Consider the following 25,888-nt stretch of genomic DNA (forward strand, 5'->3'; position numbering starts at 1 on the left):
CTGGGCTTTGGACCAATATTTGCAATTGGAGATGTTGGGTGAAGGAAGGAAGAACACATTGCTGTCATGAAGAAGCAGGTGTAAAATGTCAGCCTGATGTGGGTGGAAGACTGATGAGGTGCGAATGGAATACCAATTGAGAAAGACCAGCTTATCACCATATAGGGGGAGGTTCTGTCACATGGAGGCACCATGCAGTTCAAGTTGATGCACCCATAGATGATTTTGCTCAGAAAGCAAACAATCTGCTTTAGCAGAGCTGTGTGCATGCACACAGACTTGCCTAGCTCAGAGGTCAAAGATATTCTAAGCACAGATCATCACACTGGCTATCTATAATGAGCTGAAGACCTGCAATGAATGTACATAACTAAGATACTTGCAATTAAAATGGGAATATCATTTTCATGAACATGACAGGTGCCAATCTATAGTTGGTTGGCAGATTATATAAGTATGCAGCATCCTTCCTGATAAGGATGAGATAACCGTGTGGGAGGAGGCAATGAGGGGAGGACTACAGCAGAATTATGAAGGTTGCCTCATGTGAGCAGAAATGGGTTTCCGCTGCACAAGGCAACTTTGGATCCAAGCCACAGTGAAGGATTTCCTTTCAATTCCATTTTTTCTGATTCACTGTATCAGGAATTCGCAGCCCACCAGATATTTTGGCCTCCCAGCCCATCAACCCTCAGGGTTCACTATGCTGGCCAAGGCGGATGAGTGCTGTAGCCCAAAACATCTGGAAAGCCACCGAATTCCCATCCCGGCTTTGAATCCTTGCTATCATTCACCCCTTCCCAAAACATGAGGGATTGGAACTTTTTTCCAGAAAGGAAAGAGTTGGTTCTTAGAATTCTAACACTTATCTGTGATGTGCAGACATCACATATTTCAGTTTAGAAGATATTTAGGTGATCTATAAGGGCAAATGGCTCAAGGTGGTGCACGAGGTATAAGATAAAAACTCCAAAACCATGCATTCATACACAGTAAATGCAATTCACTAAATATTAAATTCAAATTCTATAAAACCACACCCTGCTCAGTGGACCACAAGGCATGTGGGGAAAAAGGAGGTGCTGAATGAAATCCATCCTGTAGCCAAAGAAAATCAAGGAGCATAAAACTGGCCCTTGCCCTGTAAAACTGTATTTCGGACCACCATCATTGTTCTAGTTTGCAGATCAAAGAAACTCCATGAGAGCATCTTGGGAACCTTGCATGCAGCCAGACAAGGCAGAGCACACATCCATCTCTGTATGCTGAACCAGGTTTCCCACGGATTTTGAAACTGTCTGGTTCTCCTTTTCTATCTGTCTTTATCTCCAGGTCAGCTGGCCTTGACATCTCAACTTCTTCTTCTGGTTCTGTTCAGAATCCAAGCCAAAAAATGTACTGTAGAAGAAGCAGCCCCATACTCTGCGGAAATCTTAGTGTGTGAACGTTTGCTCGCAACATGCACCTGCTTGAATTCACCCAATCGCAGTGACTTTGCAGGAGTATTGTGAGTGCACAAGTCTCAAGAGAGACATAGACTCTGCATGAGTGCAACTCAGCTGCAAACCTAGGAGCATATCACTCATTCTCCATGTGCTTGCATGTGGCTGGACCAACAGTGATAGGAAAAGAAGAGGGGGTCCACTCTCTGAGCTGGTGTGCCTGTATGCTTGTTAATGAGTAGTTTGGAATTTAATTAGGATATATTTGGAGATTTCTGTTCTCCAATTCAGATAGCACTCAAAGGATGAATAGGGAGTTGTTGAGCCATGGGTTATCATGTTGCCTAAGTCCAGCTGCGCTAACAGGCTATACCCATGGCTTGTTGCTTGGTTGTGAAATGTGTGCCGTTCACAATAGTTTATCTTGTGTGAGTTCAAACAACTTAAGGTACATTTCAGCAACACATGGGTTAATAACAACCCACATTCAACCCATCACAACCCTGAAGCATGGATTATCATGTTGTTGGAAGTTGTCTGTATGATACTTAATAACTGATTTATATTTTCATTTTTAATAAGCATATGTGATTTTTAATAAGCAAGGTGATTTTTACAGGTGCTATCTTAAGGGACAACAGATACTAGTAGCCTTGTGTCAAAGAAAAAGGAGGGGTGGATGCAAAGATTGACAACATCAGAGTTGCTCCATTTGGGTTGGTTCATTCCTCTCCTGCGCACTGCCTCACCACACTCCTGGACCAGTGAATACCAAATGCCCTGGGTGAAAAATCCTGATTTACATTTCAAAGTTGTTTTATTATGGTTGTCTTATTATATTTAGATTTTATGTGTAAGCTATGGTGGAAAGTTTTGTTTCCTTAAAGTGAGATATATCAAATTATGATAAAGACATACATAACTGTCAAATTATTCCATAGTCAAAACAACAGTAGCTAATGAGCTCCAAAAGTTAGCACATCAGCTCCACGGTATAAGCAGCAGGTATCTACAACTACAGCACCAGAACCAAGGTGGTAGAGGTTTTGTGAGATGTGGTAAAGTCAAAACCAAAGCAAGGGTCAGGTAGCAGCAAGGCATGGTGGGTCCAAGGCAACGTCAAAGCCGAAGTCCAGAACAAGCAAAATCGGGTCCCAACTAGGCAGGAAAGGACTAGAAGCAAGATGAGGGAAAGGAAAGGAGCAGATACCTGTCAAAGGCATAGTAGGATTTAAGGTGAAGGTACAATCAGGAACAGATCGGAATCAAGGGAAAGATGAAAATGTAGCAGTTCTGGTAGTAGATACCAGATCAGAAATCCAAAGCAGCTACCACAAAAACTCATGTTTTTGTGCTGAAACTGGGCTTGGCTGAGCAGCCTTTATAGCACCACCTGTGGCTTCCACGGTTTCCATTACAGCTCTGGGTGGTTCTAATCCCTGCAGGCACCTCAAGGCCTGATAACAATCCTGTATATACTTGCAAGGTGAACTGTGCTGCGCCGGAGATCCTGGCATGGTGTGTCTAAAGTATTCGACAGAAAGTAGCAAAGCGTGCAATCCTACACAGGTTTTCACAGAAAAAGGTCCTACAACTTCCAGCCTTCCTCAGCCAGATAAGACCTTTTTCTGTCTAAACATGCATAGGATTGTGCCCTACATTAATTTTCATGCAGGTACATTTTAATTTAACAAATAGTCCTACTGCCTATTGCTTTCAGTAGGCTGTACCACATCCCACACATCTCCTCCTGCACTCTCATTCCATTCCTGATTACCCATTACACCTGCACTGGGAAAACAATGGTTCTACTTTCCTTCCAAACTGGAATTCAAAGTCCTCTTCACACTGGGGTTCCCACTTCTAGTTTGAGCACAAAGCACAATGCTTCATTTGCAGTTTTGAGATGTAAGAATCAATGAGGGCTTGCCTGAAACCCAAAGCCTGTGAGAACACTGGAGCACACAAGCCAAGGTCCAACCATTGGTAGTGCCGAACCATTCTTGCATGTGGACCAGCCCATCACACGAAGAAATCTACCATCCCTTCTGCTCGAAACCATTTTCCATTCTGTTCCAGAGACTACCAGTGTTATCTTCTCTTGACGTCAGCACAAGCTGCCCCACTCACAGCTCAAGCTAAAGGTCAGGCCTGCGAAAATGGTAATTCTCCAGATGTTGGTGGAATTTGTGCTCATCATCCAACGGTCAGGCAATTACAGCATATGAAAGGTCACAGATTCCCCAACCATGAACTAAAGTGGAAGACAGCTCTTGCACTTAGCTTTGTCCCCACAGGCCCCACCTGGGCTTCAAAACTGTTTGGCAAATGAGTTGCTTTTGGTGCTTGGTGCAGCTCAGGCAAGAGGATTACTCTTTGTTGTATCTGAGATGTCTCCACCAATGTTATTCTGATCATTATTTTTAAATGATGTCAGTGGCTGCATGATGCCTGATCCAAAGTTGTTCTCTGCTAGTTCATTCCCTGCCTTTTAACTGGCAGTTTTCTACATATGAAGTCAGCTAATGGGAGGGAGGAGGAAGAAGAGGAAAGGAAAAATTAGGAAAAGCAGGAAAGGAAAACTCAGTTATTTAAAAACTCATTTTTAATATGTGCTCAGTATTCCCCACTTGGGGGAAGTAAGATTTTCCTTACATAAGTCTTATATAGCCCAGTGTACAATATCTTAGTATAGCACTAGCTGAGATTCCCCTTTTTCTTTTCTTTCACTATAGACAAAGTGAATAACAGCAAGGAGACAACATTCTTCCTTTCAAGATTACTTAATGTAAACTATAGTGAAGCACAGGGCTAGAGATATTCGTGGTGGGTGGTCTCTTGGCCCCTAAAGCTTGTATCAGTGCCTAGGAATTGAATTGTTCTTCACCTTTCCATAGGGCTGCCCTCTAATGTGAATTTCTAAAATCTATTATTATTTTCTACCCAGAAATTCATAGCACTACATTTATGAATACCCTAGAAGATTAAAGCAGAAAGAATATGTGTAATGATGCACAAAATCATCGTAAGACTGCAGTACTTAGATTGAAAAGCTAGTAAATGGAAATGGCAGTGGATCTAAAATTGATAACTCTTTGGAGTTGTCAAATTTACACATCTAGTATGGAAAAAAAATTACTAGGGTGCTGGAGAAATTCATAGTGGACTCATGTAAGCTCAAATTTCTAAGATACTGCAAGAGACTGGCTTTTCTCAAGTTGCACTGACTTATGGGCTTTAAAAAATACATAATTTTATGCATGATTTTGTTTGATTCATATAAGTCCCTCTCTCAATCTGGCACTGGTCAAAACAGCCTTGATCACAAATGTCATAAATAAATAATTTTGGCAGGGCCAAATACAAAACTTCTCCTGCGGACAGTATTGAGGTGGATGGTCCAGTGGTCTGACTCAACAGAAAATTCCTCCCCCATAAGCTTGTTTTGAGGGTAATGAGAGGAACCTTCCATGCCATCTTTTGCTGCGTGAAGGAATGATGAGACAGAAATGAAATAAACACACTAAAGGTAGTTGTAAAAACGGAAACCGTGCGTCCACAGCAGTTGGTTTGTAACTTCACTGCCACACATTAAGATGACTGAGTGTCCTTAGATGTCAGTGCCGGCTGGCCGACAGTTGAAGGTTTGGCCCTGTCTGGATGAAAATGCTTCCATTATAACTGTTTCTGGTAGTTCCTGAGCAAGTGAGGCAGCACATCAATCTGTTTCACATCTTCATGCCATTGCTTCATTTTGAAGACAAGGGGAATAGTAATTCTCCTGCGCATGAAGTGTGGAGGGTTCAAATGTGCTCAAACGGACAAGGAACTAGACTTTTTGGCTAAGTAAAATTAAGTGGGAAACACAGATACCTTTTATAATAAGGCCACTCTGCAGAAAAACATCTACATGTCATTCATCAATGTACGGAACTGCTTTGCAGCTTTATTCAGAATAGTTACAGGGCCGCAATAGGAACAATCTCTGTCTTTACAGACCCATCTACCCTCTTTTTTCTGGTTACAGAATAGGACTGATCCACTATTCAGCTCACAAAACAAGGCAATAACTATAACCATTATGTAAATTTGGCAGGACAAAAGTGGAGTTGGATGTACAAATACAACTTTTGATTAGAATAAATGCATATGGCATTCATCTTACCTTCATATTGCTATAACAAAGTTTAAGTAAAACCAACAATGGAAAAAAAACCAACTGGTTTAAGAGTGGCAACTAAAAACAGAATACAAGTTGGAAGCCCAGGAAAATGAAAAAAGGGGCTCGCTTGGCACTGAAAAGGTGCCACTATGCAGAAGGCTTCTTCAAAACGCATTCAGTGGGGCACTCGTGCATCACCATCCAAGTTTATGCCTTGTCCACATATAAAACAAATGGCGCAAGAGAGAGCTATTTTCCACATGAAAAGAAGCACATGGATTATGTAATTCATGTGCATGGAACTTGAGTTGGCTGTTACACATGTTTCTCTCCTCCACCCCTATATTTTATTCTCCAGCAACCCCAGAAAACATCCCGAGATGCAAGCCCAGGTGGCACTTGTACCCGAGACTTCCCAGTCCTATTTTGCCACTTACCATTCCATCCTCCCTGTCTTATCTTCCTGAACGCCATTGTTTAATTTGCTTTTCCCGTGACCTCATTCAGATTTTGGAAAGAAACCAGATTTGGGAGAAAATTGCTTCAAACCACGGACTGCACTGGGAAGAGGAGTAAGCTCCTGTCCCCGGCATCCTATATCTTGTGTAGCACTCAACCACTACATCCACGCTTGAGATCAGAAAGCATACAGAAATATACACACCCACTCAACACTTGCAGTCTGGCCCTCTATGGATCCAGACTTAGTCATAGTTGGAGTAAACCCATGGAAAACAGTAACTTAAGTCCCATTGACTGCAAAGGGCTTACACTAAACATGACTAGATTTGGATTCAGCCCTGATATATCTTTTTCTCAGCCATTCTACAGGAGTTTGTTTTAATGTAATGTAATCTTTGCCAACCTGGTGCTCTTCTGATATGTTGAAGTACATCTCCCATCATCCATACTTGGTAGGCACCAGGTTCTGGAAAATGGTTTTAACTGATTGAACTGGGCAGTGCAGCTTCTGCATGCAAAGCATGTTTCCAGGATATATACTACTGCCTGTTCAGTAATGAGACATACACCAAAGATGCAGCAGTAAAGCCATCCTGAAACTTCAGTTTACCAAATACTTTCTGACATAAAAAGAGAAACATCTTGACCAACCTTCTGAAGGACTTCAATGAACTCCTTCCCCTAACAAAACCTGCTGAACTTCCAACAGGGAGAAGTTCCAACAGGTGGGTACAGCAACGAAGAAAGCTCTGTTATTTGTAGCCTCTACCCTAGTTTTATAAAACTACAGCATTCAGAAGAGGAACTCGTAAGCTCACCAAAGGAGATGGTCTGTGTCAGAGCTTTAGATAAGAAAGGATAAAAAGGGTGAATAGATCACCATGCAGAACTGTGGGAGAATAACTGACCAGCTTGTGTATCTGGCCAACCCAGAGGAGGTACAAAACAGGTTGTCCTTCCCCAGTCAAAAGGTAACGCCCCTACTTTTACAGCCTGTATTGGTCATATATTTTTATATATCTTACTGATATATACTCTTCCTATTTGTACAGAAAAGCAATCCAGTTCTGTCCCTCCGGCCTTGACCTTACTAGCAAATCAAACAATGAAAACAATCTCCGACCTTGTAAAGTGGCCAGACATCCATGGATCCACTTCTGTTTGCTTCACCCTCTCTGTCCCCAGTCAAATCCACTGTTGCCATGGGTGAATCTGAAACATGCTGACGCTGCTGCTGCTGGATTGATAGATCTTGCAGAACAACATCTGGCAGACCACTGACTCCCTATCCTTGACTATACCTTATTTTTACTTCCCTGTTTATCATTTCATCTAGTTTAATTCAGCCTTATTCCAGCAAACAGAAAGACACAGAGATTAAAATAAAGAGTTATGCATTTCACAACGACTGAGGCAACATGTAGGCATTTCAAGCATGGACAAGTTTTTCCTAATGATTTTAATTTTGATTTCTCCAATTTCTGCTATGCATATTTAAGTATTTAGCACATGTGACAGTGCAGCAAATTGTGGATTAACTATTCAGCTCTTACAAACCTAGACATGTACACAAATCATAAAAGACAAGAAATGTTAATATCCAATCTCTATTTTAATTCCTTCCAAATTATGGCAGCAATTTTCCCTGTTATAAATCAAATGCATGAAATGCTTCTCTTTTGATAAAAACAGTCATAGGAGAAACGATGTCATTTGAAAAATAATGCTTACAGAATGAGAAGGAAACTTGGTTGGGGGCGGGGGAACTGCCTTTTAAAACCAGTGATCTGCACCTTATATCGTTCGTTTTCACACTTTGCACTTTTACTTGCATATGTATTTTGTTTCTCACATGAGGGCGCTTGGGGCTCCCATGGATCAATTCATATAAAGCCCCACAGCACTGAAGACAAGAACAAGCTGAATTTTATGTGAAAAGTACAGAAGAATCTCCAGTTCTGTGAATAAAGCTAGAATGTGTATTACGTTCCCCCCACCAAAATAAGGGGGGGATTAGCATTCCAAGTGTAATGTTCTCCAAAAGAATGTCAGACTCGCATCCTTTGAATAATTGTAAAGTTGATCTGTGATTAATTCTAGACATTTATTTCTGAACGCTACTGTAAATCAGGCAATGGAGGATGCAGTGCTACACATATTTAGAAAGGAAAGATTCCCTATATTCCTCACACAATTTCTGTCCCACCTATTTAATAAGATTGTTGCCAAGAGCAAATATGGTATATGCCATAATTTGTAAGATTAAAATCCATTCATGTTGTGTGTTGCAATATAATATTAGTTTTAATTTAAGGAATCACCTTGGTTTTCGATCTGTGAATTTGCATGTATTTTAGTACAGCAACGTATACAATCTTACTGCCGTAAGGTAGAATAAAAAAGAAAAAAAATGCAAATAAACATTACAAATTCTAATTAAATATACTTAAGGCAGGAAAGATATTTCAAAAGACTTAGTCAATTTCAATGTATCATTTTCTTTACCAGTTCTGATGAACACAAAAGTGCCTGTTTTTGCCTTAAGGAAATACTCCCTATTTAAAAATTATGTCCACTTGTCATAGCAGTCTTTTTGTTGTTCAAATCTATATGTAAATTTCAAGCACACTTCAAGACTAAGTATTTAAGCTTTTATAATAAGGGAAAAGGTGAGGATACCGCATCATTCACAAGCATCTTAGTTTTGTATGAGAAGAGGTGGGATCTGTGGGAATTGTGATCTTTTATATTATATATGCTGTACATGCAACTTACAAAGAATGTGCATGTTCATGTTTCGCTCTGATACCACAACACAAAACCACATTATAAATGATTTTGCTAGCTATTATCTGACTGTGTTATACTTTGCCCTTAGAAACCATCATTCATTCAGGTTTAATGAATGATGGGTGAAACATGAACATATACCTAAACATTTATCTGTCTTAACTTGCCCAATGTCATATCTAGATTTTTTTTAATGGTTTGGGGGACTGGGGGGCAGTGGCTATACAGAACTACTGTACTCTCATGACTACAAATGCAGAAAAGGATTTTGTTTGCTGTGGCTTAGCATCTTTGATTTTGTTACTGCATGTTAATGGTATTTTTCTTATTTATCAGTTATATTTAGATCCTACCTTTTCCTATGAAATGGCTAAAATCCTAAATGCCAAAGATAAATCATAGAAAAAAGCACTGTTTAAAGTAGTGCTTAGCCAAGTTTTTGGGATTCAAACTGTAAAACCACCACCAAATATGGCATTCACAAAGGATACAGTCCTAAAGAGATGGACATCAAGAACATTATAAGAAACTTGTCGGAGGTTCTTGCTATCTCCACAACAACTGAGTGTTTTCACAGCATGCATGGGTAATAGGAAAGAAAACCAGCTTAGCTATTTGGATCAACCAATGTGTAAAGTTAATGTGCCAGAAGCGATAAATGAAGACATTTCTTACAGCCCCATGCGCTGTGTATGCACTGCTAAATTGAAAGGGTTGCTTCTGTGGTAACAGTCAGAACATGTACAATATGAAACAGTAGCACCACCAATATTAAATAAATGTGTTCATATGGAACCCCTAGCGTGAAAAGTTCAAGCCGCACACTAGTGATGGTAATCTAATCAGAAGGGGCTGTCTGTGCATGTATGGCTTGCCACAAAAAGTTGGTATCGATTATTTTGCATTTGCTGGCCTATTCATGACTTGTCTAGACTACAAAAGCAATTGCAAGAATCTTTTTTAAAGTCAGTATTTAAAATTCAGGGCACTGTTAGGCACAATCAAGCCCTAGTCAGTTCAACAGGTACAAGTGCACTTACCCATGTGGTGGGATTGCGGCATCATATATCTGCTCAAAAGCTTAATAAACATTTCAGACATACATACACACTACATGAGTAACTTTGGTTCAGCGTATTCAAACTGAATTTTCTATTGATTCTTAATGGCAGAGTAAAGCAGGTGCTTTGTGCAATTGCTGTTATAGGTGTTATTAACTTTCACCCATGTTTAGATACTAAGGAATAAGGTAACCAAAAGGATCAAACTTGCCAAATAAGCTATCTCAATGGCAGATGCTATTCTATGGAGCTCCTTAGAAAAGTCTTTTTCAAGAACTCAGTGATTCTGAATTTTGAAATGATTGAGCGGACATATTTCATCTGTGATTTCATAAAATATTCCATGGTTAATCTTTTAGTGAGAAGTGTGTTTCTCTCACTTCTTGCAGTCTGCTTAGAGGGCAATGAATGAGAACGGAATAAATGCTTGTGCAAAAGAAATGAATTGTAGCCGCATGCATGCCTGGGTGAACCAAGTCAGATTACGCCATATTCAAGACACTGTTCAGGTGATAACAGATGGGATATTTACCCATAAAAGATCACATTTTGGTGTTGATTTCCCTTGACATTTATTTTCTTAACATTCCATTGGGATTGCAGTAAAAACGCTGTTTTGCATAAACCAATGGCACAACCATGAAATTCCATATTTGTGTAGCAGAAGTAAGTCATAACATTTGTACATTATATGCATATACTTTGCATATGCACTTTCTTTTAAGGAAGGGTAAGGTACAGAGAAGGGCTCTCAACTTTCAGTTCATCCGCAAAAGATGCTAAGAGGATCCCCAAAACATGTGGCACTACCTTTGTTTTCCTTAGCTATGACATTTGTCTTTTACATTATTCAAACCCCAAGGGGAACACTCGGCTATTATTTACCTCCGAATAACAATTCTGTTCTATGCATGAGCAACCCCTAACTTTTTTAAAGCATTGCTCCTGCACAAGAAAGTCAAGTAGGATGGTTTTTCTGCTTTCCCTTGTGAAATTACAGGAGAGTCAGACCTTTCTAGAATGGCTGAATGATTCAAGCCCCCAAGGTACAGAAATGGAGATCTCCAATGTGGTTATTTCTCCCTCACCTAATTGTGGGATTTATCCTCACCTGATTAAAACAGGGTGTTTGTTAAACACCATTAGAAGAGTTAAGATCTATACATAAAGATTAGATATTGTCCTCATCAGTGTGGCAGCTTCTCAGTTGCTTTCTGAATCATCTTACCAAGCTAATAAACCTAAGCAAGGACAAAGATCGAAGATCGCTCACAGCAGAGTTTCTTCAATAGAGAAAGGAAAGAAAGAAGACGGCAAAAAGCTATTTCTTTTGTTTAGCTCCAAGTCTTACTCTCATTTGGATGGATGCGATATGAAAAGTGTGCCGTACTTCATTTCAGGGTGGTGAGCAGAAGCTGGAGTCTTCATACCTAAACAAGTATTGCCTGACTAAATTATGCATCCAAACATAGTTTTAGAACTGACTGTAATAATTTTGTATTTCATTACACAGCATTTTCAACAAGCCATAACAAAGTAGCAAAACCAAAACCGAAATAATTAACACTTGGCCTTTGTTCTGTTGCTTTGTGGTTTTGTAGTGTAAGATATGTTAAGATCAAGACTATGTTTTCGTTCACATCAAGGTAGCTATTTTTATTTTAAAGTTATAAACTGATAAAGCTGAAAAACAGTCAAATATTCACCCCCACTCCTTATTCACACAGCTGATGGCGGCATCTGAAACATTATTTTACAATCTACCAAATTACCTCAGGGATAAATCACTATTTGTGTTTTTCCTTAAAATAGTAAGATTTTTATCTGGTCACAGTTTACACTCCATGCATTAAAACCAAAGGCATCAATTAGCCAAATTTGCACAGTGTTAAATCCTACTGATTTCAATCGGATAAAATCCTTAAGTAGTCCATTGGATTCAGTGGGACTCAAAAGCAGCTATTTTGGCTGCATTCAATCAAGAACATTTAATTTGAAAAATGTCACATTAGCTATTTAACTATCCTTAATTAATTAGTTAGCTACACTTAATTGATTATTTTAACTTGTTTGGGGTATTGGGGAAAACCCCCCAAATGCAAGTAGGTTTCATATAATCTGAAGTATCTGATCTTGCCTAATCTTAGAAGCTAAGACAGTCAGGTCTGGTTAAAATTTGGATGGGTGACTTAATTGTTGTGAACCAGCCATAAAGCTTTGGCTGTGGGTATTACAGAAATGTAATACAATGATAATATGTATGTTTTCTAGTTTACATAGATCTTATAAGAAAAAAATCTGGTAATAATTTTCTCACTAAGTGACATAGTCTGTGGATGTACCATACAAGGAGAATAATTTAAAAAAAGTTATCAGTAACCTTAGGCTTCACTAGCTGGAGAGACCTTAAAAACCTTAATAATAAAATATGCCAGAGAGAACAATTGATTCCTGCGCCAGGGAAGGGTTGCTGGGCTCAGTGGCCTAAATGGCTCCTTCCAACTTTGTGATTCTATGAAAATGAGAAGAACCCTGGACAGGAACTGTGACAGGTTACTGGACAACCATACATGCCAGTAAGCAAAATGCTAGGCCATCTTTTAATGCTGCAGTTCCAGGCACACTTCCCCGGAAGTCAACACCACTGAATTCAGTGGGGTTCTTTGTAGAATCGTACACAGGACTGTAGTGTTCATGTAGATAAAATAATGACTAACTAAATTATATCCTTCCATCCATCTATATCAATTAATTTTAAGAATTTCAGCACATATTAGTTTAAAAAAAAATAACAGAAGCAAACAGGTAGAAAATTAGGGCCAAGTTATACAACCTAGCTTCCATTTTAACTGAAATGCCAGCCACCACTCAAACCACTTATTCACTTTGGGGTAATACAGTTAGTGCTTCATGTCCAGATATGAATGTGGGGTCATCATCATGCAGAACATAACGGACATGCAAATACATGAATTCTTATTGCTATTCTTTCTTACAATCATTAACAAAACATTTCCAGGTTTTGCTACAGCAATAAGTCTAGAGCATTTCAGTCATCTGGTAACATTCCAGATTCACCCAGCCAGACCCACCTTTCAAAACCCTTACAGCAAAAGCATAAAATAATTGCAAGGCTAAATAAGAATCCATCTTTCAGACACAGCTGTCATTAGGACCCATGCAGTCTTGATTTATAATACCTTTGAAGTTATGTTCTACAAGGACTTGGGTATGCAGAGCACATCTCTAGAGTATTCGTTATTGTTTGTGACCAGCTTTAAAATCTCACTTCAAGCGTGTGGTTGAAATGTAGCTGGTGTCTTCAAAATACAGCTGCACCTGAAGACCCTACATGGTGATCTAAGCAAGGACACGACATATCATATAATCTGAGTTGAAGCAAAGGTGGAGGTTGCAAAAGCAGCACCAGAAGTGCAGGGCAACTTGAAGAAAATTGATTTGCTAGAGTAAAACAGTAGATAAATACAGGAAAAGTAGGTCCAGAAGGGACTATTTAACTTGTTTTTTTGTCTTCAAAAATGTCTTCTCACTTGTCAAGACCAGCACACAGAAGCATCTACACTCAGAGTAGTCAGATGAAAATGAGTGGCCATCCTTAGGAAACAAATAAGTTCCTAGGAATTGCTTAATGCAGAAACTTGTCTCTATAATCTTGCACCCAGTGGATTGAATGCCCCAGCTACGCTCTGGCCCATTGCTTTAAGGGTGTTAAGGGAAGCATACACCTGAGACTACAGCAAACAAAACTGATGAGGAACAACAGAACATTTAATTGGTTCACCATGTGTACTCAAACTGCTCAGTATTCATCCAGAAGGAGTATATAAACCTAAAAAAAACGATTAGTTGAGAAGCACAGCAAGCTATATACCAGTAATTTCCTTGAGGGGCCCTTCTCCGGCCTCAAGCATTTAATTTCACACTCAGAAGCATACTTATTATGTATAAATTGCTCTAGCTTTTCTTCTCGAAACAGTAAATCAATTGCCAGTTTGTAATAAGCCCTAATTTTAGAGAGACTTTTTAATTCTTTCTATTAAACCCACATTATATAATTAAGTTTGAATGAGGACAGAGTACACAAAGCTCAATCTTCTATGTATTCTTTGAACAGTAATAATAACAATAATATAGGATCATCATCATCATCATTACACTAAAATGAATTAAAGCACTGGACCACAAGGTGAAATGACATTCACAGTTTATATTACAAAAGCTACCTTTAACTATTACAGCAGTTGATACAAACTGTCAGAACTCATCATATGGGCAAACAGCCAATCTTTTGCAAAGTGTTTTTTTTTTTAATTTAAAACAGATCCCTCACTCTCCCAAACCCATGTACCTTCTCTTGTGTCCCCTGTGTGGAACGTGCTAAATAGTACACACAACAAAAAATGAAGCGTATGAAAACTCAGATGTGATGTCACATTTACAGTATCAATAATATTCATAGAATAACTCATTTAAATTTGCATTGCTCTTATCGAAACCCTAATTAATTCACTGCTCTTATTAAAGTCTCAGTTCATTGTTTTCCAAAATATATAACACAGGAACAATAACATATTGAAACAGTATGAACATTAATTTCTCTAAGATAAGGAAAAATGATGTTACCCACAAGACTACATTGCATCTTCATTTCCCTGACATAAACCCACTGTTGTCATCATCGAGGAGTTATCGACACTGTTTTAGCACACACTTGAAACTCTCTTCTCTGAGATCTACAGCCTACCCCTATGCACTCGAAATTCCCTGTATGAATAGGCAACAAATGAATAATGACAGGGAATCAGCAGGCACCTATTCAAGGTAACGCAAGAAGTTTAGTAAATCTTCGGCAAATTCATTCGGCATGCAGAAAAACCTGTCCGTATGTTGCGAGCAAAAACTATCCAGACAAGGCAATGCGTTAGGAAAGCAAACCAGACAACTACAACAACCGCGGCAGCGACACACGTTTGAGGCATGTCGCTGCTGCAGCGCCATAACGGGAAAGGGCAACCGTGTCAAGTGCCGCGGCAAGCGGATGGCTACGAAAGTTGGTCCAGTGCCCCCATCAAAGAACCTAAAGAAGGCGAGGGGGGAAGAGAGTCTTATATGCACCCACCCTTCGTCTCCCCAGCAGCACTGATAAGAGCCCCCCCCCTCCCCGCGCGCGCGCGCGCGCAAAACTCCCAAAGCCACCAGGAAACGAACACGGATTTAAGTTTGGCCGAAATATTTCGCACGCTTGAATTTGGAGAAGGGAGGAAAATTAGGAAGCGCTCCCCTGGTGAGCGGGGAGCCCGGGGTGGGACAAGGTGTGATTCCATGGAAAATGGGATCCTGCCTCGCTTAGCAGCACATGGCCCCCCAAAAAAGTTCTGCGTAAAAAGATGTCCTGCTGGGGGTGGGGGCCAAGGACGCTTCCTCGGCTGGACACGTCTCTCGCCCCAGTGCCCTTCGCGTCCGGGCCAGCGCGCGCGGGGCGGCCAGTTGCGCGCAGCACCGCTCGCCTGCGCCCGGCGCCCTTCGCAGTCGCGGACCCCCGAGCAGGAAGAGGGAGCGGGGCGAAGGGGGGCGTCCCGTCCACTCACCGCGGGCTGCGCAGAGCGTCTGGCGCCGCCGGGCTCCCGGTCCCCGCAGCCGCCTGCGCGCGAGGAGGAGAGCGGGCGAGGAGCGAGCCGGCAGGGCTAGGCAGTCCGCCGCCGCTCGGGCTCCGGCGCCCGGTAAGCGCAGGGCTGGCTTCCCTGCTGCACGAAATGTGCCCTCCAAGTCCTCACGCGGGCCCAGTGAGCATGTGCGCGTCGGATTCGCACATGCCCATTCAGGAGAAAGGATGCTGCCGCCTTGCCCTTACCTTACCCTTTACCTAAAGTTCAGCAGCTTTTGCGCGCAGGCAGAAAAGTCTCCGTGGGGTGGATGGGCGGCCGGCCGGCGGGTGTGTGCGTGCGTGTGTGTGTGTGTGAGAGAGAGAGATGTGCGTGTAAGGAAGAAAGCGAATGATGGGTGTGCAAACAAGGGAGGGGGCAGGAGGAAGGCAAAGGGGGGGGGGAGAGAGACCGGTCATCTGTAATAGTCTATCTTTTTTTTAGCGGGGTGGGAGGACGGGGGAGACTCCGCTTGGTAAAACTGCTTGCAAACGGAGCATCTCCTGTTACGGTGCGCCGAATTGTAACTCGAGCAGTGAATTCAAGGAGCTTTCTCTTGATGATTACATATTGGAAGATACACGAGAGAGCTTGAAAGCACGCAAGAAGAATTCGCTCGCACACGGAGTCGGGAGTGAGGTTCACTTTCAGATCGGCCCCCCTCCCATGCCTCCCCACGACACACTGTTTAATTGTCACGATTTCCAGAGGGTAGCCGCGTTGCAACAAAACAACAGGGTCTGCTAGAATCTTGAAAACCAACCAGTTCACGGGCGATAAATGCTTTTCCTTGGATGCGCGGAGCGCTGCTTCTGAGGAAGTCGGCTGTGCTCCGTGGAAGCAGCCTGCGCCAGAATTCCTTCGCTGAACCATTAAGGTGCTACTAGGCTGTGTTGGCTTTGCTTCTGAATGGGTATTTTTCAGCCTCACTCCTAGGTACTGATCGCTCCCTTGAAAGTAAACGCATTTTTAAAAACAAAACTTGCAGTGTGAAGCGAAGTATGTGTACTGATTTCAGTGGAGTTTAATTATGGCAGCAATCCTAGGTTTATCATTCAATTCAAAACGATGAGCTCTGCCGGATCAGATCAGGGGTCCGTCTAGTCCAGAATGCTATTCACACCGTGCCCGACTAAGCTGCCCAAGGGAAACCCACAAGCACAACACGAGTGCAACATTCCCGTCCTGGTAGCGCTCCCCAACGCCTGGTGTGCACAGAGCTATTGGGGCCAGCAGGTACTGGTGGTCTTATCTTCCAGGAATCCATCCAGGCCCCTTTAAAAGCCATCCAAATGGCCGTCTGTCGCTGCATCTTGTGGAAGGGAATCCCTTCATGTAACTATTCACTGTGAGATGAAGAAGTCCTTCCTTTTATCTGACCTTACTAATCACGTTCATGTGATGACTCCAGAAGGAGAAAAGTAACTGTCACCCTCCCCAGTTTCTCTACACCATGCGTAACTCTGAACACCTCTGCCATGCCTTGGCTTACTTGCCTTTTTTCTCAGCTAAGCAATCTCAGCTCATCCTTATCAATCCTTTCGGGTAGTCGCTCCGACTCTTAGCCCAGTCTGAGATTCAGACAGATGCACAAACAATGGTGCCTCACCACGATCTTTTGTAGCTTCCTATATTCTTTCAGTTGAACTGATGCCTTGGCTTTTCTGTCAGACAGCATGTGTGGCGTGGGGGTCAGGGGTGCAATCTTGTGCATGTTTAGCCTTGTCCAGCAGGACCCAGCCAATTTTGCTGACTGGCACATGGCAGGAGTTGTTGGACTTTTTGGTGTGTGTGGGGGGCAGATAATCTGGGGAAAGAACAGACGCAATTGGTCCTACTGTGAGCCTGTTGGAAGAATGGGGGGTTAAAAATCTGAACTATCTGAACAATATTTATATTATTGACTGTTTTCATTGTAGTTCTGCAGTTTTATCACTCTGTTTTGATCCTGCCTGTTTTCAACTTTTGTGTGAGTCACTGCAAACTCTTTTGCTGAAAGGTAGGATATTCTTTTTAATCAATTTGTCAATCGATCAATGCACAAGTCACCAGTTCTACCAAAGTACTGCAAGGTACTAGCCCACTTATTCAGAAAGGAAAAACCTTACCTTCAGACAAACCAAAGGCTGCAGCTTTTCAGTCAAAGGATGTAGTGCCAGGATCAGTGTCATGTGATCCATCTGTCACATGACAACCACAATGAGATTAGGTTTTGTGTGACATAAGTTGGCAACTGGTGAATCTACCAGTTCTGATTTGGGTATAATGTTACCATAATTAAAATTCTTCTTAAGGCTAGGAAGTACAGTAGTGGTAATTTTCAGTATTTCCTCTTGTCCTTTGCAGCCCCCTATTCCCCCCCCCCCAAGACTCCTCTAGGGTAGGTCCAATTTTTGGAGGAATATATGTGTATTCAACCAACAAATTTGATCCTTTTGACCAACTGGATTGGCTTCATGTAAGTGCCTTAAAAAAGCTTATAGGTGGCTTCATATATCCTAAATCACTTTTGTCTTTGTATATGAGGACAGCATCTAGCTCTGCCAAATTAGTGACTCATTTACACGGTCGCTTATTATAACATACCACTATTAACAGTCAAACAATAATAACAAAACTGGTAATATGGTGCTCTATGATGGAAGGCACTAATGCCCAAAGTAGGCATTGTGTAGCTGTTGCATCTTTCTTTCTTTTTTCTGACAAGGAAAACAAATGGAAGAATGGGGGAAAACATGGGAAGGTTGTGAATGGAAGATGGTGTTGTCTGTGCCACCCGTAAAAGTCTGTGAATGAGGCTGGACGATATTACAATAAAAGCCTTATCTGGAAGCATCTGTGGTTACTTTCCCATACTACATTAGTGATACATTAATTCCCATTGATATGCACAGCATTATGAAATTGGCTAGAGAAAAACAAGGGACTGAGTGTGTCCAGAATTCATATGAATGACACAGAAATGGTCCAGATTCATATGAAATCTTGGTAAGAATGTCTCCTAATTCTTAAAAATAGACTTGGTGGAAATTAATCTAAGGATGATGACAATTTTCTGTTGAGTTACCTTCTTTTGTCTTGTGTTCTAGTTAGCATAAACTTTTCTGAGAAGACATGGTGCCTATGAAAATTAACTATTTTTTTTAGGGGAAAATATCATCAGTGCTATAATTTTATCCCTTTGGATAAAACATTCCATAGGAAAGATCTTTTGTTGAAAACTAAGGGACCACAGAAAAGCATTAGAATTAAAAATTTAATATGTTCCTGCTGTCCACTTTGAGAGTTCAGTCTGTCCTCAAACAGTACAACACGAACTTTATTGTAACTAGACAGCTGGTTTTGCTATCAATTTTTATCCCTCAGAATAATCTGAATGCCAAATGCATCCAGAAGAGAAATGAAGCACTCAGAAGCATCAGTTGAGTACTGGCCAGCAATTTAATGACCTATTTCCTGGCACAATCCTAACCCCATGACCTCTAGGTGGATTTCATTAAGATTTTGGTTCTCCTTCTCATGGTGAGTTGGTGGGATCTACAGCTAGTTTATATTGCAACCTCCAGTGGTTTGGAGGAGATGGGTCTAGGAAAAAGAAGAGAAAGCGGGACAGTCGTCTTAGTGGCAGATGCTGGGAGGTGGCAGAAAAGTGTTGGAGGAGAGAGCGATGGACCATATACCCTTCTTCGTGTACGCTAAGCTAACCTGCTGCCTTAAGATGTGGTGGAAGATGTCCCATTGTCAGGGTTGAAGAACCATTCAGTTGTGGCTTCAGTCAGCTTTGGTACCTGGAATGGGAGGAGCACCAAACTGTCCTCCACTCCAGGCAGCCATATGCCTTGGGTTTGTCCTGTATACCAGAAATGCAGTTAAAACAACAGCAAAAATGAATAAAAACAAAAAATGAGCCCCATCTTGGAGGTTATGTTTCAGGATGAGCTGTGGATATGGAAGGAATGAAACTGTTGACCCAAGAGATAATTTTATTTATTACATTTGCAAACTGTCCTAGAACCAAAGCTCTCTGCTCAATTCATAGCATCTTAAAACAACATAAAATATAGCAAAATGCAGTTTTAAATGTAAATGGTTAAAGCTACAATATACAAGAAAAATCATATCAGAGTAAGAATACTTATATAATACCACTTAATATTAAAACATTTCTAAGTATCCACATATAAATATTAAAAATCACGTTAGAAACACCATTCAAAACAATTTCAGTTGCAATAACAATTCACATACATTTAAAATGCATTGTTGAAAATAATTTCAAACTACAACAACAAGCTAAACAATAAGGCTGACCCTCATTTTGGAGTTACTATATTTATCAGCCAGAATTTTATCCAAATAGTTCAGAGCAGACACACAACAACTATGTGCAGTGGTGTTAGACTAAACACAGCTTGCTCATGGGCCATCCAGAGAACCATTTGGCTGATCTGGGCATGACTTTCCCACACCCAAACTTATCACATACTGGCACATTGCATCACACCGCCTCTCCCCCATTCTTAGTCACCCCTCACTGGCTCCCATAACATTCCTCAATTATTCTGGGAAATGGAGAGATACCATCTACATCAATCCAGACAATAGCTCCCTCACACTGGGCAAAGCTGAACAAAAGCTTTGTTCCGGCATCTACCCTGAACAGGTCAAGCCATTCCCTCCAAATGTGCAATTTACTAGGAAAAGATTCTCTTTCCTGGTTCATATCTACGATAGATCATTGTCCCCATTTTGTCTGCATTTTTTGCCTTTTGGTAGATGCCTCATTAAAATTTGTGAGCCGTCCTGAGGCTATGCAAAGGACGGCACAGAAATGTTTTAAACAAATAAATAAAATAAATAAATACAACTTGCTTAGTGCTGATTGTTTTTAATTCCATTCTTCAGGATTCAGCTCCTGAAGAATTAAACATCTCTAGAATTAAATATCTTGTCTCTGGTGGATATGTAGATAAATGCATGTGAATGAACATCATGGCTCCATGCAGTGGACAGAGTGGCCAGCTGTGTGTCATTTAAGAGGAGGAGGAGGAAGAGGAAAAGAAGTAGAAAGACCAGAATCGAGGATAGTTCTCTGACTGTCCTTCACATACAGTGGTACCTCGGCTTCATGCCTCAGTTCATGACCAAATCAGGTCGCAAACAAAAATTTCATAAAAATTTTGACTCAGGTCGTGAACGCCGCATTGGGTGGCAACCGCAATCGCGGCCATCTCCCTATCCCCCCGAGTGGGCAGACAGCTGTGATCTTGCTGGGGGTGCGGGGAGATGGCCGAGATCATGCCCGTCTTTCCTGAAGGAGCGCAACCACGATCTCGGCCACCTTCCACCTGAGTGCGCCTGCCATCACTCCTGTCTGTCCCCTCCAGTGCGCCAGGATGACGGGCGCATGCAGGGATGAGGGGCACGATCGTGGTTGTGCTGTGGGGGAGGGAGACGAGCACACTTGTGCTTGGGGGGGAGGGGGGAGATGGCCACGGTCACTGTTGTTCTTTGTCACTTTGCTTTACATTATTTTGAGTAAAAAGAATAGTTACAGAACGGATTCACCTTATTTACATTGAACCTTATGGGGAAATTTAACTTGGCCCACGACCAATTTGGGTCATGACCAGAGTCCTGGAACGGATTAAGTTCATGAGCCAAGGTACCACTGTACTTGATTGTAAAGTAGGTCAGCTGGCCAACCTACATTCTCCCCAGGGGAGGGACCAATCAGTCTTGCTGGAGTGCTGGATTAATTACTTGTAGCAAACTTTTGAAATTATGCTCAGGTAGCATGAAGGTAGGCCAAGGACTGCAGGTGATGCAAAGACTTCGGGTTGCTCACCTCTATCACAGAAGAATCTTGCAATGACAAGTGTTGGGTGTTCTGGTACCTGGTTACTATACAGTAGGGGAAGGTCATCTCCTATCAGAATACTAGGTCAGAAGGAGCTTCTGAAGATATATGTGTGTGTGTGTGTGTGTGTGAGAGAGAGAGAGAGAGAGTAGAAACCCAGATGTACCAATTTACATACTTTGATTGAACAAATGCTTTCTCATACCAGATTGAACAAATGCTTTCTCATACCATATCTGTTAATTTTGGAATTTCAAAGCCAACCTCACCTTCTGCTGTCGTTTCTCTAAGACGGTTCTGTTTCTTTTTTATAATTTGCAAATTAATCCATTCAATTTTAGGTTGACTTGCAGCTGGATTCCAGCCATCTGCTCCTATTTTCTCAATTCGTGATTGCTTACAGGTTTTTAGAAGCTCAGCTTTAATTCTAGGCAATGTACAGAGTTATAATTGTATGTATTTAAAATAATTAACTCACGCAAATAAGCAGTAGCCAAAGGAGACATTGCAACTGCAACCCAATCTAACGCATCATTCATTATTTTGTACAGTTCACTTACTCATGGGGTTATTCAACTTTAATTGCAGACCATGGGCAATTATACATTTGGATACATTTAAATTAATTAACATAAGTAAATGAGCAGCTGCCTAAGGAGAAACCGTAAATAAATCCAATATAATTGTGGCACGGATGGCTTCACCCATGCAGGATCCTGGGCATTTTATAATAGAGAACACAAGATCCCATTTATCCTTGAAATCTCACATCCTCTGAAGATGCCTTACCATGCCAGCTTCTCTGTCTATAGCTAGATTGGCAATTAGGCACAGTGGGACCTTTTCTGCATCAGCCCCACTGTTTAGGAACTAGTTCCAGGTTTTAATAAAAGCCACAGAATCATTTTAATGCTATTGGGTGATTTTTGTGTGTTCATTGCTCCTTCCACTGAACATTTTATATGATCACCTTTATTTTCTGTGTTCTGTGAACTGTGTGCATTTTCTTTAAAGAGGTTCTGTGGTACCGAGTTGGTGCATTCCTTTCTCCCGGCCATCTCAAAATGTTAAAAGTGGGGCATCTGTGAGGGGTGCCACACTGTGGAAAGGACAGCTAAGGGAGGAGGTGTCTGTGTGTTCAGCTGGCAAGCAGGACTGGCTTCTCGTTCAGGATTGTCCCAAGGGGTGGCCTGGTGGGCCTTCCCACAGTGAGCTTACTGGCCAGCAGCAGATGCCAGCAGCTGTAAATGCCGCCATTTTAATTGCCACAAATGGACCAGAGTGGTGCTACACTGTGCACATTGCAGGTAATTAAGAAGATGAGCCCTGTGGAATCAAACCAAAGGCTTCTCTGTTCTGATCATACTGTGGCTAGCCAGCTGTCTTCCGGAAGCCCACAAGCAAGACATGAATGCACCAACACCCCTGTGTTCGTGTTCCTCAGCAATTCTATACAGGGACATCTTTCCTCCAATTCTGGAAGCAGTCGTGACCAGCAACAGCTTGGTGGCACAGCTTGGTGCTGCTCAGCATGCTGCTACTGAGGTGAAGGACAAGGTGACACCTCTCACTGCCTTCTGGTGACCAAAGCCAACTGGCCTGGCAGCTGAATCTTGCTGTTGTGCGCAGTGTTCCTCCCTCCAACCAATCAGCCTCAAACCATTTCTTTGCTTAATAATCTAATAATCTGAAAACCTTGTTTCAGATAGGTCTCTGAGCAGACACCAAGTGGTATGTTGAACCCTGTCTACCTCTCATTCCCCAAAGCTCCCCCTATGAACCTGCCTGTGCCCTGACCCTTGAGTGTTGTGGCAACTGGCACATGCTTGCTCCACCTTTTGTGGCCCTAGTTGGGGTTCTTGCAGGTGTTAGCACAACTCTGAAGGAGAGGCTTGTTCTCCATCAGTCCCCTGTTTCAGTGTCCCCTCCTGCAGACTGTAGCTCCCCATCATCCTCATGGTCAGTGTGTCTGCGTCCCCATCCACCCTTGGGCTAATCACTTCTGCTGAGCTCCGGGGCTTTGAGTGGCAGCTTGTGGCTTCACAGTCTCATGAGATCCTCCAAATCGGAATAATTAAAAATAGTACAGTGAACCTCCCGTGAATGTGCTGGAAGTGTGCCAGGACGTGCACACATGACCCCTGCTTCCTCTTTGGTATTGCAATAGTCTCCTCCACCCTGCCTGAGATCAGCAGGTTATCTTTGGATGTGCAGGGCAGGCCAAATGCCATGTAGTGCTCCTCCGGGGGCCAGCTCCCTGCCTGCTAAAACCTTGTATTGTGCAGATGCAGTAGCACAAGCACAGAAATGCTTGCTGGAATCCACAGCTGGGACTGCTTGCCTTCCTGCCTGCTCATTAGGGATCCTTCTCAACAGCACTCTTCCAGTGGTGTGGGAGGACTAGATGAGGCTAACCCAGGCCAGCAGCAAGCAAGCACTGTGCCACTGGGGTGCTTTCTCTAGATGACTGAAATAGCTGGGGGCACAGGGTCAGTGTCTTAGGGAGATGTCTGGAGGTGACCGGATGTCCTATTTTAGAGAGGGGAGTCCTCTATTTGAAGGCATCTTCTGCTTGAAGGGCTGCCAAAGGTTAGTCCTCTATTTGAAGATGTTTGAAGGGCTTTGTCCAGTACAAGGTCAGCTTAAGAATAAAGAACTGCCAGAAAGGAGAGGAGGGTCCTTGAGGTTGCCCATCTATGCTTAACACCTGGACAACAAATTGAGCAGCAGGAACATGGGCCACCTGGACAGTCCTCCTCACCAGGGTGAGATGTATTGTATTTCTATTTAAGTTATCCTTATTCTGCATCACTGCATTTGCATCTATGGGCACAAATTAGCACATGCAACTTGGTGTCTTCTTTTGGGTGTTGCACAGTTGGCTTCCCTAGGGAGTGCCCACAAGTATCCTTTGTCTGAGATAGCTGCCTCAGTCTGCCTAATGGCAGAGCCAGCCCTGCAAGGCCGGCTCCAGGAGCGGCCCTAGCAACTGCCCAAGGATGCCGGATGCTGATGGCAGTCCTGGCGGTACAGGCAGGGTGGCACAGGAGACCTGTGGTCTTCCCTAAGGGAGCCCAGCGCCCCTGCCCAGAGGCTGCCTCAGATGAAAGGAAACCTGGTGGCTGCGGAGGGGGAAAGCATTTCATCCCATCCAGCAGGCTGCGGCTAAGACATCAGATTAAAATAATCATGATACAGTAATTCTTCGCAGTATATTGCCTCTATCTGCCATCACCAACTCTACCATTTCCCCTCAGTAACCTCTTTGAAGTGGCAGCTCTCAGAAAGCACATTTTGAGGATTTAAAAGAGGTTCATATGCCAGTCACTAGCCCTTTGACAAAAGGCTGCTAAAGTGCATCGAGAGGAACTAATTCATGCTAAAGGATCCCAAATACACAGATGGAAAGAGTGCAGCGCCTCCCCACTCCCTCGGCCTGCAGCTACTTCTTTAACTTCTTTAACCGTAGTGTTCTCTGGAACCCCGGGGGCCACTGGACAAAGATGCAGCATTTTCCCCATAGGGCCGTGGGTTTCAGGGAGGGGCAGGCCAGAGCAGCCCTGAAGGTCAGCATGGAAAAGGTTCTTGCTCTTTTCTTGCACGCTTCCTTGTCATGCGAACACAAGAGAGAGGAATCTGAGAAAAGGCGACAAAGCATTGGCATTTGATTTGCATTCCTCAGACTTTCGATCCTGCTACGCTCATTTCCGTTGATTCTACTGCCTCTCATTAAACATCAGATACAAGTTGTGCACAAGGTATACATGTGCGAAAGCATTTAAAACAGTCCGAGATCTATATATTGCTATTACAATATCCTGGATGGGTCATATATCTGCAGTTCTGGCTGGCATTTCATTCACTCCTTGAAGAAAGGGGGAGAGGGAGAAGACCAATACCTTGCGCCTGTCCCTCTTGGAAGAACACTCTCTACGCAGGACATTTTAGATGCCAGGAGAGAAATGCATATGGTGAGGTGCCACATGGGAAAGGGATTAGGCCCAGACTCCCAGCATACTCCTGAGTGTGCAGCATGGTTAGGACATCACGAAGAGACTCATCGTTCACCGAACGTTTTCCGTTGGTAGCATTTGTGGTGTGTATGCAATATAAGCTATGCAAAATATGAATCTGTGCACATGGCTGGATTTTATTCTTGATGCTGTAATAAAAACTGCAAAAATGGGTGGGATCAGGGGCCCTTCTGTTGGTTTCTCATGCGTGACAACGGCTTGGAAGGAACTTCCCATCTGCTGGAATGTGAAGCTCATTTGGCACTTGAATGCAGGGGGACAGAAGGAGCTGGTAAAAGTGATGCTCTTTTAGCTGCTGTGTTTATAAAGCTATGGCAAACCAGAGGGAATCAGGGAGGACGGCTTGTAGATTTTATTAACCATTTCCCACTCCTTATTTGAGCACTGGGCTGATGTTGTTTTTCCTCTTAAAAA

The 25,888-nt window shown here is 42.4% G+C and overlaps 1 protein-coding gene across 6 annotated transcripts in view; it reads right to left on the reverse strand.

The window, feature by feature from the left end:
- EYA2 (EYA transcriptional coactivator and phosphatase 2) overlaps positions 1–16,734 on the reverse strand; it is a 160,027-nt gene extending 143,293 nt beyond the window's left edge. Inside the window, exon 1 of one of the 6 annotated variants that reach the window (XM_044440195.1) lies at positions 16,344–16,734. In XM_044440195.1, coding sequence (XP_044296130.1) covers positions 16,344–16,453 — 110 coding nt within the window. In that variant the 5' untranslated portion in view covers positions 16,454–16,734. Of the gene's footprint in view, positions 1–14,565; positions 14,725–14,750; positions 14,775–15,526; positions 15,688–15,789; positions 15,938–16,343 lie in introns of those variants that run through there. The other 5 variants (XM_044440198.1, XM_044440203.1, XM_044440202.1 and 2 more) reach the window with 5 other exon arrangements.
- Positions 16,735–25,888: the final 9,154 nt, after the last annotated feature.

This window comes from Varanus komodoensis, unplaced genomic scaffold (assembly GCF_004798865.1).
Source record: "Varanus komodoensis strain SLA01 unplaced genomic scaffold, ASM479886v1 scaffold37, whole genome shotgun sequence".
Taxonomy (NCBI): Eukaryota; Metazoa; Chordata; class Lepidosauria; order Squamata; family Varanidae; genus Varanus; species Varanus komodoensis.